At 45.6% G+C, this 14,218-nt stretch overlaps 5 protein-coding genes across 6 annotated transcripts; 2 read left to right on the top strand and 3 right to left on the bottom strand.

Moving 5' to 3' along the window:
• Positions 1–160: 160 nt before the first annotated feature.
• mettl26 (methyltransferase like 26) lies at positions 161–1,913 on the top strand. Its single transcript, XM_003972491.3, has 6 exons — positions 161–512; positions 683–845; positions 1,265–1,324; positions 1,400–1,467; positions 1,532–1,610; positions 1,689–1,913. The coding sequence occupies exons 1-6, from the start codon at positions 319–321 to the stop codon at positions 1,743–1,745; spliced, it is 621 nt and encodes a 206-aa protein (XP_003972540.1). The 5' UTR covers positions 161–318; the 3' UTR covers positions 1,746–1,913.
• Position 1,914: 1 nt separating this feature from the next.
• On the bottom strand, positions 1,915–4,855 carry wfikkn1 (WAP, follistatin/kazal, immunoglobulin, kunitz and netrin domain containing 1). The gene is made up of 3 exons (XM_003972554.3): positions 4,362–4,855; positions 3,900–4,229; positions 1,915–3,810 (listed from the first exon to the last, which is right to left on the bottom strand). The coding sequence occupies exons 2-3, from the start codon at positions 4,086–4,088 to the stop codon at positions 2,293–2,295; spliced, it is 1,707 nt and encodes a 568-aa protein (XP_003972603.2). The 5' UTR covers positions 4,089–4,229; positions 4,362–4,855; the 3' UTR covers positions 1,915–2,292.
• A 451-nt stretch (positions 4,856–5,306) lies between these two features.
• Positions 5,307–8,816, bottom strand: LOC101068261 (ras-related protein Rab-40C-like). Its single transcript, XM_003972492.3, has 6 exons — positions 8,145–8,816; positions 7,994–8,054; positions 7,819–7,879; positions 7,664–7,741; positions 7,131–7,353; positions 5,307–6,995 (listed from the first exon to the last, which is right to left on the bottom strand). Exons 1-6 carry the CDS (start codon positions 8,296–8,298, stop codon positions 6,700–6,702), a joined length of 873 nt encoding a protein of 290 aa, XP_003972541.2. The 5' UTR covers positions 8,299–8,816; the 3' UTR covers positions 5,307–6,699.
• Positions 8,817–9,822: 1,006 nt separating this feature from the next.
• On the top strand, positions 9,823–11,971 carry zp3c (zona pellucida glycoprotein 3c). Its single transcript, XM_011613037.2, has 8 exons — positions 9,823–10,439; positions 10,509–10,615; positions 10,738–10,838; positions 10,976–11,159; positions 11,233–11,362; positions 11,440–11,528; positions 11,611–11,681; positions 11,814–11,971. The coding sequence occupies exons 1-8, from the start codon at positions 9,909–9,911 to the stop codon at positions 11,921–11,923; spliced, it is 1,323 nt and encodes a 440-aa protein (XP_011611339.1). The 5' UTR covers positions 9,823–9,908; the 3' UTR covers positions 11,924–11,971.
• On the bottom strand, positions 10,224–14,208 carry LOC101063374 (inositol 1,4,5-trisphosphate receptor-interacting protein). Of its 2 annotated transcripts, none has more exons than XM_003972555.3 (2): positions 14,025–14,208; positions 10,224–13,705 (listed from the first exon to the last, which is right to left on the bottom strand). In XM_003972555.3, the coding sequence occupies exons 1-2, from the start codon at positions 14,174–14,176 to the stop codon at positions 12,013–12,015; spliced, it is 1,845 nt and encodes a 614-aa protein (XP_003972604.3). In that variant the 5' UTR covers positions 14,177–14,208; the 3' UTR covers positions 10,224–12,012. The 2 variants fall into 2 exon arrangements, with proteins under 2 accessions (XP_003972604.3, XP_029707298.1); XM_029851438.1 differs by having other exon boundaries at positions 11,594–13,705; positions 13,944–14,207.
• Positions 14,209–14,218: the final 10 nt, after the last annotated feature.

Raw genomic sequence — 14,218 nt, 5'->3', positions numbered from 1 at the left:
AAATAAAAGACTATTTGATTACAAAGCAATGCTCATCATTTCTCATTTCTCATCTCAGTGAAACTTCCTAAATTACTGATCGTCAACAGTTGATTCGTATAATACAAACCTGCTGCGGCGCCCAGGATTCCTATTGGTTGTTGTTTTGGTCACGTGGTACAATCAGGAAGTGCTTCTATTGAGTCCAGAAAAAAAAAAAAGCCCAAAAACATTCGTGGGTGGCGTGGTGTGATTCTGGACTGACGTTTCTCGGTTGTGTTGGAGTGGATTTTGTCCGCTGTGCCGCATAGCTCCACGATAATAACGTTTATCAAGACGATGCTTAACGCCGCCGCCGCGGAGAGGAACAAGGAGCCCATCTTGGCGGTGCTCCGGGCCAGCGTAAACACAGAGAGATACCTGCAGGCTCTGGAGATCTCCTCCGGCACCGGGCAACATGTCACACACTTTGCTCAGGCCTTGCCGAATATAATCTGGCAGCCGTCAGAATATGACCAACAGTCTATGGCCAGGTAAATAATCTGATGCTCTCCGATAATATGTCATATTAATAGAGTATAGATTTTTAGGCTCCGTGTAGTCACTTGAGTCAGATAATGGGGCAGAAACACCGTAGTGCTAAACTGGGTGTAATATTGGACGTGCTTGCATCGACAATAATGTCTTTTGTTCCCATTCTCAGTATAGAAGCGTACAGAGCTCACTACCAACTGCGCAATGTGAAGCCCGTCATCCACCTGGACGCTTCTCTGCCCTATCAGTACTGGGGAGGGATCCAGCCACAGAGCCTCGATCTCGTAGTCAACATCAACATGATCCACATTTCTCCGTTTGCTTGCACAGAGGTATTGTTCAAGGCCTAAACTCAACATTAGAACCCAGAAAGTTCCCACTTAACAATAGTGAAGCCTCATAATAATGGTGTCAGGCTGTCTGATCAGGAGGCCTTGTGACGCCTGTGATCCTAAAATTTAATTGGATTAAATGGTTAATGGTTATCCTACCTGGATGTAGTCAGGACTATAATGAGGGTATTTTCTACCGTGCCACTTTAATTCTTTTAACCATCCTTGCATAAAGCTCATCGTCTATAAACAGACTGCCTGGTCAGGGTGAATTGGTCACATGACCTATTCAACCACGTGACTTATCACTGCAATCAACCAGGCTCTGTTTGAGTTCTCTAAACACCATCTCATTATATTAGAATAACAGGAGAAAAGAAATACTATCTTGAGATACTGTGACAATGCCAACTTTGCAGGGTTTATTCAAGGGGGCTGGAGCTGTGTTAAAACCTCAAGGTCTTCTCCTGACGTATGGGGTGAGAGGAAATAAAACCTGTTCTTATTCTTATAAATCCCTGCCACATATATGACCCAATGTGTTATCTCCTCAGCCCTACGCAGTAAATGGTCATATCACCCCCCAGAGTAACATTGACTTCGATTACAGTTTGCGGCAGAGGTAAAACAGACAGTTTCTCCATTTTTCTGTCATCCACTATATTAACAATACATTTTTTACTCAGGAATCCAGAATGGGGACTCAGGGACATCTCCCTCCTCAGCGCAATATCGCAGAAGCACGGCTTGTTCATGGAGAAAATAGTAAGCCGATTTTAGCATCCTGCAAAATTTCTGTAATATTTTCTCATAAATGTGATTTGGAATGTTTTCTTTTGGCAGATCGACATGCCAGCAAATAACAAGTGTCTTCTGTTCCGGAAGGAGAGTTTGGTATGACGTGTTTACTGGTGGTGGTGTGGGTTGGATAAGATGCCTTAACTTAAACTTAAGCTCAGAGTTGTTGCCAAAAGTCCAACACATTGCTCACATTAACAATCAATGTTAAATGCACTTTTAACGATTCTCTGATAATGTGTCGCACACTTGATTAAAATGATTAATACACTCGTCTGTGTGGGTTGGGGTTTTTTTGCCGTTCTTTTAATTGCTTCTTTATTTTTGCAGGCTATCAGCAAAACTAAGCATAAGTGCTTTGCAAAGTGAAGTGTCTATACATTAGAACATGAAATCAGTTATAAGAAATTCAAACCATAAAAAACTACAAAAATAATTCCTATAAAGGGTAAAGTATGACATTAACTTCATAAACAAGGACAGAACTAAAGCTTGCGTAGCTGCTATTCTGATATCTGTCGTCTATGAATATGAAACCATAAAGTATATTTTGTCATATTCAAAAAGCAAATTTTGGAACTATTATATATTATAGTACAAACAGTGTTTTGATGAATATGTACAGCGTTGTTCTTAGTGCTGAGGTGTTTTACAAGGCCTTGCAGGTCTTTTTATTCACAACATCACGCAGCCTTTTGATTCTGCGCTCCGTTATGGTTCTCACGTAGCTGTCGGACTGAATGATGGCCATCCCGTCCTGCACCACGCCCATCACCAGCAGGGGGTTCTCCTCCACCGTGACGTTGGGACAGGGACAGCTCCAGTCTATTTTGGCAATCGTCACCTCCAGGTGTTTGGTATTGAAGAACGTCAGGCCCATTTTTTCATCTTTCAGCACCTCGTCTAAGCTGAACCGGGCCAGCCCAGAGTCCAGGTCCTCCACCAGCTCTGTGAGCCGCCCCACAATTGCAAAGTCACTCCGGCACAAGCTCGGAATCATCTTCCCCTTCACCCGACAGGTCTTGCAGGGCTTCCTTTTGGGTTGTGGACAGTTTGCCTCGCACTCTTTTTTAGTGTGGAAACTGTTGGCATTGCCATGACATCCACCATAGGCAAAGGCTTGGCATTCTTTCATGACAGAATTCCAGGCCCAACGCGCTTCCCAAGCTTTGCAGGGCCCCTGCACTGCAGGCAGGGAGCAGATTCCCATCCCCTCCCTCTGACAGGAGGCCTTGCACTCCTCGTACGTTTCAAATCGGTTACGGCTGTCGTCACACCCCCCATTGCTGAAGGCCATGCAGGAGCCCAGGCTGCTGTCGTAATACCAGTCCACGTGGCGCTCCCCGCTGCACGCCCTCTGGTCTACCTCAGCCAGGCAGTCTGCCGGTGAGAATGGCCGCCCCATGGGCAGCTCGGGATCTTCGGAAAAATCATCCTCACCACGGCGGATCACCGACAGCGGGTAGTCTGCGCGGAGCACTCCCACGGAATTCCGCGCAATGCAGGTGTATATGCCTGTATCCCAAACTTGGGCGTTATAAACAACAAGCTGACCGATGTTGGTGATGACCACGTTGCCGTACATCTGATCGGGCCTCATCACCAAGCGTTCGCGCAGCTCGCTCTGTTTCTCCCACGTTACATCCGGCCTGGGGACTCCGACAATATCGCAGTGGAAGCTGACTGTGCCTCCCACGTAGATGGACTGGTGATGAGGGTTGGAGTACAGCGTGGGGGGCATCGGGTCCTCCAGGGAGCTTGTTGGAGTTGGGTTTGCAGTGGTGTCCTGAGGCAGCGGACTGGTGGGCGGCCCAGCCAGGTAGAAGCGGCAGGTGATCACAGTTAAGGTCACTCCGCGAATGCACGCCTCTGCATCCATGTAGCAGCGGTTAAAGTAGGTCAGGCCGTCTGACGCACAGGTGAAGTTGGGCTCTTTTTCGCACCGATCCTGGCACTTGCAGATGGGCTGCCCGTCCCAGATGTCGCACACCGCCCCCTGCTGGCTGCAGACGAAACCTTCACAGGTAGCCACGGAAGAATGGGCATCGCTTCCATTTCCGCCGCTCTGCCCGTCTGGCAGAGCAGCGGCACCGTCGGGGAAACGCGCGGCCACACAGCTGTTGAGGCCGCACACGTTGGTGCAACATTTTTCAAAATCGGCACAATCCTGGGCAGACAAAGCCACACAAACAACATTTAGGGCGACAAATTCAAAAGAAACGAAAACCGTGAAGCAATAAAGAGCATCAACAACACCTCATCTACGTTGCATTCCTTCTCGCAAGTGCTTTGCGCGTCAACCCACAAGTTAGAGTTGAGCTTATTGGGACAAAATCCTTCGTGTTCGACCTTGGATGCGGCCACACTTGCACACAAAGAAAGTTCCGGCAAATCGTTAATGAAGAGTATGAAGAAATACGCACGTATCCACTGCGCTGGGTGCATGGTGCCAACCTTCACGCGCTATGCGCCGACACTTGAGAAGCTGTTGAGGGATATCTTACATATTTGCTGTTTGGCATGAGTCTCCCACCAGGCAAACCCATTCCTCTCTTAGGGTTTTATATCCAGAATTGTCTCAGAAAACTGTGCCAAAAAAGGAAGAATTCTAGTTATACTCTGGACCAAAACGAGTTACTTCAGCATCTGCTGAACGACACAAAGGAAACCTGCCCTCCAAAGAGCGCTCAAAGCGAGTAAGTATTTGCGCAAGCGTACACCTGGAAAAGCACAACATAACTCTTGGAACGTCGGCCGAACTTTCAATCCGCTCGATGTCCTCGAAAAGGCGAAATAAATGATCGCTGCCGCACAGAGGGGAGGAAAGAGGAACACCAGCCTTCCAAAGTGTGAATGGAGGTGGAAAGGGCAGCCCTTTGTGACCGCCCCCACGCTCGTCCAGCGTCTGAAAGTCTTATGGAGCAGCACATTGCGCTCAGCAACTGGACAAACATTGTAAAAACATCAAAGAAAATGTGGGGCCGTGTTGGCGATCCGTCCCAGCCAGCGTGCGCACCAACAAGCTGCACATTCCGGTGAGAAATCCAGCGTAAAATGCGGCCAGACACGATTTATAGAGGTGTTGTTCTTAAATAAGGTAATGGAATGTTTGGGGCTTTGGGAGAAGCATTTCAACTTTATGGATACGCTTCAGGGAAACGGGGACGAAATGCGTAATGAAACTAATCCGAGGAGAAACGTGAGACCGCGGACGCTCGTCAACCCGTCTAGCAGAACACGCTGTTTACGTGCTTCTTGTCTAGACATGGTTCAATTTATCACCGTCCCTCATTCACACGGGGCTCAGAGATGCCACGGTCAGGTGGGAAGGCGGAAAGCGCCTCATCTTTGTCCCGGGGCAGCTCGGGGGTGGTGAGAAGTTGCACCCCTCATCTTTTCATGGGGACTGACCCGGCGACCTTTGGCTGACTTTTGACCGCGCTGCATTCACGAGTGGCGGAGTTGTCCCCAATATCCAAAAAAACTGGCCAATACCGAGAGAGAAGTAACTCGAATCAACCCCTCCCTCCATCGAACCGCCTCCTCCCACCGGGTTTTATTACACTCGGACCTGCAGCCCAGGACAAAACAAAGGGATAAACCATTCTCATCGTTCCTCATCAGTATAAACGTATGAATGGAACTAATTAGTGTTCAACACTGTCAGTGTATTGAGATCTTTATTTTAAACTGTTCATTTTCGCAAAATCATATATTTCACCCCCGACCACGTCTGTATCAAAGGTTTTTAGATAGTGCTTCCATTGTTCTTAGTTTTGTTAGCATATTGCTCTCCATACACACAAACAGCAAACACATGAGCCAGATGTTTTCAGCCCTGGTACAGACTTTAAGTCAATGGGAATGTTGGAAACCGTCACAGAGGTGGGACGATGGGTTCAAACGAATGCTCAAAATACCTCTGGGCTGATACTTTCATTATTAATACATTTAATTAATGCTGTAAACAACCCGGTAATTAAAAACGAGAGAACCTTAGCAGCAAATGTATTGGCACTCGGTCTGAAAATAACCCTCAACGTAATGATTAATCACAGACGACGTTCCACCTCGGTTTCTTACCATACGTCCACAGAGAAGAAGCAGATGTACAGGTTTACATTCATAAATACAGAGCATATACAGAAAATATTCATTTAAAAAAACAAAACAATTAAAACTCTCGTCCTGTCAATGCCCACAATTCCCAGAATTATATACTTAAAAAAGCAGCACTTTCAGGGAGAAAACCCTCTGGACCAGACATGGCAAATGGTCGTTCACAGCCAGGTAACAGCTTTAAAATGATCATGCACGACAGGAGATGCTCGTTAATGCGAACATTACAAGTGATGCTGTTAGATTTTAGTTAAAAGCGGCAAAAGAAAAAGTCAAAGGACATTTTAAAAAGGAGGGAAGAAGCAAGAATTTAGGGGGAGGAGCAGAACAAGTTTGCTGCTCACGTGCACAGAAGATGCAGGTCTCAATCTTTCAGTGAATTAAATCCTTAAACTGTACTGGTTAGCCCCTCTTTTCCTATTTTTTTTTGTTAAATAATAAATTATGAGGGTGTAGAGCGTCAGACACTGGAGCTGTACACCAAAAGCAGGTCTCCACCAACATTCAGGACAGAACAAGCACTAAAAAGCTCATCTCCGTGCACAACTTCCAAACACAGTCCACCACTAACACAACAGAATATTTACAACTCCAGACATTGATAGGGTCCACAGCAGGGACAGGTTACGCACTCATTTGTAGTGTTGACAGACGAGCGATAATCTTCGATTCACAACTGTTGGCTCCAAAGGACGCCTTGTTCGGCTCCAACGCAGCGAGACTCCGTCGAGAGCATGGGTACACACACTTCCACAAGATGGCACCGGCAAGCAAAGAGAACAGACACCAAACCAAGACGATTCTCAAAAGATCAAAGGTCCAAGGCTGAAGCCATTTTTGCTGACTGTAGCTGGCTCTTGATGCTCTTCTTCGCCCCATGTGACCTCTTGGGGGAACGCTTAGCCCATAGGGAGGCAGCCAGTGGTCCACACCTCTGCTATGATATCTTACAGTTCCTCTTAGAGGACGATGAAGAGTTCTTTGGAGGACTCGGCGGAGGCCTGAAAGACTTTGAACGCTTAAGGCTGTTGGCTTTGCTCCCGCCGCTGCCCGAGGCCGCACTGTTGGCCACGGAGTAGGAGCGGCCGTGCATCATGACGGCGTTCATGCCATTGGCCATGGAGAACGACTTGAGGTGTGACTTTATGGCCACGGGGAGGGGCAGCTTATCAATCAGGTGCACCGGCGTGCAGGAGACGATTGAACGGCAGCAAAGGTCTTGAAGACTGAACACTATGAATTCAATAGAAAGGAAGCACAATTAACATTTAAGAAGATACATTTTAGTAACATTTCTGTACATAGTGCATGAAATATTTGGTTAGAGAGGCACGATATAAAAAGAAAAACAGAAATCAAAGAGCTCACCTCTGTTAGGCCTCCAGAATTTCTCCATCCCATGCCTCATCAGCACAATGCGTGAAAGCTCAGTGAAAGACTCAATGACGTTGAAGTTGCACAGCGGGCTGACCTCGAAGAAGGTCATGCTGTTCTTTTCTGCGTAAGCTCGTGCTTGCTCCGTTGGCACCTGCCGCTTGAAAGCAAGATGAAGCCGGTTGCCCACCAAGATCCTGGGAACACCTGGGGCGTGCTGAAGGAAACAACCAACAGTGCTGCAATGGTCACAATGTCGGAAAAGCTAGCGTACGCCTCAATTAGCCCTATTACCTTTGTTTCCTGACAAATTGTCCATACTTTGGAAACTCCAAATGCCAGGCAAGCAGTCAGTTAATTAGATTATAGTAAAGGGCTTTGCCCAGAGAAGAAAGTGCGCTTCAAATGATATAATAAAATGACATAAAGTACCAAGATATTTCTAGTTGTAGTAAGGGAATACTGTATACTCAAGACTTGCAATGAATTTAATACAATGTGTCATCAAATGTGTTGAATGAAATTACCTCGTCGATTTCCCGAATCCAGCGATCAATACCGTCAAATGACCAGCCATTAGTGATGTCGTACACAAGCAGAATGCCCTGTGGGATTAATGCATAATGTGACTGTGTATTTTTATAATAATTGAAAAAGAAAATAGTAATATACAAGTACTGACTTGAGCTCCACGGGAGTACGATCTGAAAATAGTGCAGAATCTGCCCTGCCCCGATGTATCCCTGTGGAAGGCGCACACACATCAAATCCAGTTTGTTAATTCATTCATTGATGAATTCATTCATTCATGTATATGAGCGTTTGTTGCTGCAGACATTGGGTGACAAAATTCTTACCATAATTCTAATTTCACTCTTCTCCCATCTAACAGAATTGTAGTCGTCTTGTAGTCAATACCTGAAGTAACACACAGGCGGGCAGTGCTGCTGGTTTAACCTTTGTGTTTTATTGCAAAACAACATGATAAAGAGATGATTAGATGCTCACCGCTGCTGTAGGCATATGGAGATTCTGCAGATCCGTCCTGCAAACTATCCAAGATTTCACCCTTTCCAACATCACTGTCTCCCACCAAAAGGAATTTCAAGAGATAATCGTAACTCTTGACAGGACTACTCTGGGTCCCCATCATCCCACGCATTGGATCCGGTTCAGAGAGCTTTATAAGCCCCTAAAGTGCACTCTTAAAGAGTAAGGGACACGCCAGTTGATCCCCGACAGTAGTGCTAGCTAAACCAATGGCTAAGTACTAAGTAGTCACCGATTACTTATATAAGATGTGTCTTGAGAAAAATATGACAGATAAATTAATTTCTAATTTCAAATAATAAAAAATGAGAACCTTAAAGATGACGCCATAATATTCACCATAAGAACCCAAACAGCAATAACTAGCTGTCAGCTTGTTAGCTAGGCTTGTTAGCTAGGTTACAAATATGCTACCGCATTCTAGGAAGAAAGGGCAAACCGTAAAAGTGACGAAATTAATTCCCAATGAAAACGAAGTTCTTCCAAATAAAAACACCCCTTAAGTTTACTCTTTTTAAAAAGACAACGAACAATATAAATGTTGTTACCGAGCACAACGGCTCTGTCAGTGCACGATCGGTACCCGGAACAAAATCGCCTTCAGGTAACGTTTGCGCATGCGCCAAACTGCGCAAATATTTGACGTGCTGTCATACGTCCTACGTCATAGGTAGGGGACTTAAGACAGGCGGAATGATGGGCGCAGGACAAGCTAGTGTTGTGGAAATATTCATTGATTTCTGCAGATATAGATATTTTCCGCATTGGCTAAATGCGAACAGAGATAACTTTGCAAGAATTCTGATACCAAATCTACCTCATCAGCGTTGGTTCACCTCAGATGGTGACAAAAAAAAACTACTTCAGAGAAGAGGAAAAACGAACCCCGCAAATTCTGAACTGTTCTGAATGTTTGATACGTCCAGCAGAGAATGAATCCATTGATGCTCTTTGTGCCGAAATAAAGAAGCATGATGCCGCACTAAACCGCTGTTACATAAGTTACATTTGACATTGTTTTGAAGCGTTTGCGTCTGCACTACCAACATATATTTGGCTTTTATATTTAGCACAAAGATAAATACATTGTCATGCATTTCATTTATGTTAAACCAAATTCCACCTTTATCAAAAATAAAAACTTGACTGGATCAGTATATCTCCTGTCCACAAAACAAAAAGGCCTTAAAACTAGGAATGGAATCTTGCATCTACTTGTTTACTTTATTCATTCTTAAATTTTTCTATCAATTATTTTGCTTCAGTATTTATTCCACTAATTTATTCCTTTCAATTTGCAAATGTATATACTGTATTATGTCAATATTGTCTGTCAGTTTTACAAATTTCTTGCTCTTTTTTCCCCCATTATAGTGTGAAAGCAAAAAGCAGAAAAGGTGGCCTGTGTTTTGCATGTATGTGTCTGTGTCTTGATTTACCTAAATACATATAAATATCATACAAAGTAAATCAGAATGCTTTTATTTCCATATTATAACTGGTAATCTTTGAGGAAGCAATGATGTGCTTTCCGGAACATCTCAACGTGAGCTGTGTGCGGTGATTGTTGCTGGTCCCATCTCATTGGCTGTCCAGTTGGTGTTTGCAGCAGCTGTGATCATTGTCTTCTGATTGCTCCATACAAAATCAGGTGAAGCCACCTGTGCTCCAGTGCCCGAGTAGCTAGGTCAGCTTTAGCAACGTGTTGCTGCTGATCTAGAAATGAAGTCGTTGTGTGTTGGACTTGTGTTGCTAACGCTGTGTTTTGCTAATAGTGAGGTAGAGATTAGAGGCCAGGTGGTAAGTGACCCCGAAGCGGAGTGGAACAGAGACGCTGTCCCGGTGAGGAAAGACCTGGGGCGATCCATTGGTCTTAAATCTGTTAACACAAATAGTAGCATTTTACCGGTATCGAGGCGTGTTCCGATTTCTGTGATTGTCTCATCATCCAATGACCCTAAAGAGGCTTTTAAACCAGAAAAAGGTGTCAGAGAGCTCCCTGATGCAGTGAAGCGAATGCTCCTCCAGGCTTCAGGCTTTACAACTGCTCCCCCTACTGGTGGCGGTACACTACCACCTGTGGAGGTTCGCTGCCATATTGACAGAATGTATGTTAGGGTCAGAAAATCGATATTTAAGATCAGGAACGTACTTACAAATCTGAAGCTGGGCAATTGTTGTCCTAATGGAATATATGGTGACCATTACTACTTCCTCTATCCACTGACGGCTAAATGTGGATTTGAAACGCAGGTAAGTAAAGGTATCTTCATATTGATATTCAACAATTTGGATGCACTGCAACTGATCTGTCATTTTCAGAGCAATGTAGATGATTTTATTGTTAGAGCCACCCTTCGTTACAGTCCGTTTGGTGCAGCTATAAGGGATATGCCATTTCGCATCAACATCCACTGTAAATATCCTCGGTAAGTCTTTCTTAACCATCTTGGCACTAAATTTTTGGACTCTGCAAAAATGGCACTTGTACAATGTTGAAAATGAAAACAAAATGAAGCCATTTTCACAAAATCATGAAATGTCTTTTCAGATTCTTTCATTCTTATAAAGTGGGAATCTATCCCAAAGTACAGGGAGGCACTGTCCATAAACAGCTCAAACACTGCGTTTTCAAGCTTATTGCTAAAGATGGTATGTGGGTTTTTTTTGCTTGTTTTACAGCCATTTTCAAGGGCTAGTCCACTCAAGTTGCACTAAAGTGTTCATACTGCACTTGTTCGCTTCCTCAAAGTTACACTGAATGAGACCTGGTTGTGGTCTTCCTACAGAATATGGGAATGAAATTAAGGACAATGACGCAGTGCTCCTGGGCAAGATGTTGCAATTCGAGGCTAAAAGAGCAGAAGGTACCCCATTACTGGAAAAGAGAAGGCTGTACATTGACAAATGTTTCCTGACCACTTCCAGAAACCCTGGCTCAGGACCCAAATACTATGTCATTGAAAAAGGAGGGTGAGTTATTTAATTTGAAGGTGGCTGAATTTCCTGATAACTTCAGGTTGACGGCCCGACTGTCTGATTACAGATGTATGATGGATAGCATGGTGAGCGAGAGGTCCAAGTTCCTTACCTGCAACTCAAAGTATGTCCAGAAGTTTGCCATGCCCACCGTTGTTCTTAATGACTCCATGTCCTCACCCTTTGGACTTGGGCAGGTAGAGTACTTTTTGATCAACCCCTCTTTCAGAAAATGTGAAATAACTGAACACACCACCACCACCTTCTTTCCCAGAAATTGTTTATGCACTGTGAAATATCTTGGGGGCCAGAAAAAGCAACTGAGAGTCAAAAGGCCTGCACCTACAATTTGCAGGAGAAAAGGTAAGCTGCTGATGCGTGCAATGGCGCCATCTACTGGCCGTGTCTAAATTGACAAGCGGTTATTAAAGTCTTTGCTTTGCAGGTGGCAGGAGCTGTATGATGACGACTCCGTCTGCGCTTGCTGCGACTTTGCTTGTGGCACGATCTTAAGATGTATGTTTACCTTTTGCTGTACAATATGCAGCTGGTGTCTTCATTTGAAGTTGTTGCTGTCATACATGCAACAGTTGGTCTGGAGACTCTGCGGTACGCAGTCCCTCATGCTACTCATGTCCGTCTCCACAGCTTCAAAGAGCGACATTGTCACGAGCCACGCTTGGAAGGTCGACTGGAGCAACTCTGACGTGGGCCTCGACATAGGTTTCGAGCACATCTATGATCCGATGGATTCCTGAATTCCTTTCTGGAATGCAGTTTTAAATAAAATCTCTTGTGCTACTGATCATGTGTTGGTCCCGTTCTGCTCACTGAAACAAGACGCACATTATTGTGCCACGGGTCCAGAACACAGATGAACATAATCGTCTACCAGCATGCGCGCGTTCCTAAGAATTTCCTGGAAGTGCTTCACAGCGTTTCTGTGGAGACAGTCGTGTATCATAAGAGGATGAAAGAGATTCACAGAATCTGCTTGCACGAACTCTGCAGGGACTTCTGCGACCTTCCTTATTAAAGGGTTGCCGACAAGGACATGGTGCAGCGTTTTCTTCTCCAGGCTTTTGTCCAGAAAGTCCAGTAAATCCCGCAGCCTGTGTTCTAGATGGCTGGGTTCCCACTGCGAGGGGTCTCTGATCAGAAGAAGATGCATGAGGGCCATTTTGAAATGGGAGTCTTTGAGTTCGCTGCCTCCTGTTAGCAACGTCTGTCTCCTGTGAAGAAAAAGTGCAATTTCAAGTGTTTGATTGAAGCACGAGTTCACAGGCAGGTATCTTGTCATCTGTTTAAAGAAACGCTCCTCGTAGCCCTCCAGGGACAATGTCCAGATGGTGTCCGAGCAGCTGGTGGTGTGAGACCTAAAGAAGTACGTGTCGGTGTTGAATTTCACCACCGGATTCATTGTGAAGTTCACCACCTTCCCTGATCTAAATCGAACCCGTAGAGCACCCGGGGTGTCGACGTAGCCAATGTTCACTTCAAACTGGTATCTGTGTGAAATGATTTCCCACGCTTGCTTGATGGTGCTCTGAAACCATTTGGTGACCTGTGATTTTGACAGGAGCGAATCCTTGGTGGAGAGGCTGCCGCAAACGTCGGAACGTTTCGCATCCCAGTGCAGCAGGCAAAGTACCTCCTCCGCATGAGACGACTGACAGTGGCAGCAGCTCCGGCTCAGAGTTTCCACCAGTTTGATCTGACCGCACACCTGCATGTCGAGTTGGTCCTTCAGGAGGAAACACTGGAATCTATAAGGCTCTAGTGGAGTAAAGGGGACGATGATATTCCGTACGTTGTCCATCTGAAAGCCCTCGATCGCCACGCCGCCACTTCTGTCGCAGACGGAGCGCATGACTTCCAACAGGTCATTCACGAATCCTTCTAAAAAAGCGATTTCCCAGATCCTCTTTACAGATAAGCCACGGATACATCTGGAATGGAATTGCTGCAGAGTCTTGCTGTCAGGAAGCGCCACTTCACAAGCAGGGTGCGTCGCCAGGACGGGCGGAATCTGGTGTTGAAAAGCTCTTCCGAGGTACTTCCTAACAATGTGAATCATGGAAAGGATGGAGAATGTGTTCCATAGGCACCAGAGGTCACCCCATTCCCCAGCAGCAATGGCCTCTTTGGAGCTGGTCACGTGATGTTTTTGGCGCCGGGAACCGTCTGTGCTTCCCGATTGATTCGGACTTAATGAAACATCTTCTCTCATTGGTGCTTGGACAGCCCGGGAGGTCTCCTGATTCACATTCGTTTGGACGTGTTGGCCTTCTTTGAGGTTGTCTCGATCACCACCTTTTTCTGGTTTGGAGACGCTCGCATCATGGCTGCATGGCTGATGAGTCACTTCCTGAATGACAGGTGCCATTTTGTGGTGCGGCTGAGCTCCGTCTCTCCGAAGCTCTTTGCCATCTTGCATGTTTATTGTAGTGACGTCCTCCAATTCCTCCAGCCCGGGGTCATCGCACAGATACAAGAGACTCAGAGCCACAACAAACACTCGCAGCAGCATTTCTGTCCGCCTGTGAACGGGGCAGAAAGCACCGATTGTAATGTTATTTACAGTCACACCCTGAAATATGCATAATGAAGGTAAACGTAGAAACGCTGAACAACACTTCCGCTTGCGAACGTCGTAAAGATGTAAGACAAGCAAAGAAGCGGCTCCCTGAAAGGCATCGCACGGCGTGATCACAGCCCAGCAAACAAATATGACTCCACCTTCCACTGCCACGGCTAAAAATATCAAAAAGTACGCACCAGACAAAGCGAATCTCTGTGTGCTGCAGTGTTCCAGGTCTTGAATGAAGGTTTTTAAAAAAGAGGAACCAGGGGACCAACCTTGCACAGTATCTGCGATCTCTTCCTATTTTAGATGTCGTGAAGGTCGTTTGTCGCGACTTATTTCCTGCACAACTGCTGCTCTGCTGTGACACTTTCCTGTGCAACGTGCAGATAGCACAGGCTTCCTGTACGCATCCAGTCTTCACCATTCATGGTTTATCTGCATATCCAGAACCGCCTGAAAGGAACAG

This window comes from Takifugu rubripes, chromosome 17, assembly GCF_901000725.2.
Source record: "Takifugu rubripes chromosome 17, fTakRub1.2, whole genome shotgun sequence".
In the NCBI taxonomy this organism is placed as follows: domain Eukaryota; kingdom Metazoa; phylum Chordata; class Actinopteri; order Tetraodontiformes; family Tetraodontidae; genus Takifugu; species Takifugu rubripes.
Note: the sequence above shows the minus strand (reverse complement) of the source record. Positions and strands in the feature narration are given on the sequence as shown.

What these genes read in the sequence shown, in the direction of transcription:
- zp3c (XM_011613037.2), top strand. Translation starts at nt 9,909, where the DNA reads ATGAAGTCGTTGTGTGTTGGACTTGTGTTGCTAACGCTGTGTTTTGCT. An exon ending in ATCCACTGTAAATATCCTCG is followed by an intron (nt 10,616 to 10,737) that starts GTAAGTCTTTCT and finishes ATGTCTTTTCAG; the next exon opens with ATTCTTTCATTCTTATAAAG. An exon ending in CACCCTTTGGACTTGGGCAG is followed by an intron (nt 11,363 to 11,439) that starts GTAGAGTACTTT and finishes CTTCTTTCCCAG; the next exon opens with AAATTGTTTATGCACTGTGA.
- mettl26 (XM_003972491.3), top strand. Translation starts at nt 319, where the DNA reads ATGCTTAACGCCGCCGCCGCGGAGAGGAACAAGGAGCCCATCTTGGCG. An exon ending in GACCAACAGTCTATGGCCAG is followed by an intron (nt 513 to 682) that starts GTAAATAATCTG and finishes TCCCATTCTCAG; the next exon opens with TATAGAAGCGTACAGAGCTC. An exon ending in GTCTTCTCCTGACGTATGGG is followed by an intron (nt 1,325 to 1,399) that starts GTGAGAGGAAAT and finishes TTATCTCCTCAG; the next exon opens with CCCTACGCAGTAAATGGTCA.
- LOC101068261 (XM_003972492.3), bottom strand. Translation starts at nt 8,298, where the DNA reads ATGCGTGGGATGATGGGGACCCAGAGTAGTCCTGTCAAGAGTTACGAT. An exon ending in TCCATATGCCTACAGCAGCG is followed by an intron (nt 8,055 to 8,144) that starts GTGAGCATCTAA and finishes GTGTTACTTCAG; the next exon opens with GTATTGACTACAAGACGACT. An exon ending in GGATTCGGGAAATCGACGAG is followed by an intron (nt 7,354 to 7,663) that starts GTAATTTCATTC and finishes TGTTTCCTTCAG; the next exon opens with CACGCCCCAGGTGTTCCCAG.
- LOC101063374 (XM_029851438.1), bottom strand. Translation starts at nt 14,176, where the DNA reads ATGGTGAAGACTGGATGCGTACAGGAAGCCTGTGCTATCTGCACGTTG. An exon ending in ACAGAGATTCGCTTTGTCTG is followed by an intron (nt 13,706 to 13,943) that starts GTGCGTACTTTT and finishes CCCCGTTCACAG; the next exon opens with GCGGACAGAAATGCTGCTGC.
- wfikkn1 (XM_003972554.3), bottom strand. Translation starts at nt 4,088, where the DNA reads ATGCACCCAGCGCAGTGGATACGTGCGTATTTCTTCATACTCTTCATT. An exon ending in AGGAATGCAACGTAGATGAG is followed by an intron (nt 3,811 to 3,899) that starts GTGTTGTTGATG and finishes TTGTCTGCCCAG; the next exon opens with GATTGTGCCGATTTTGAAAA.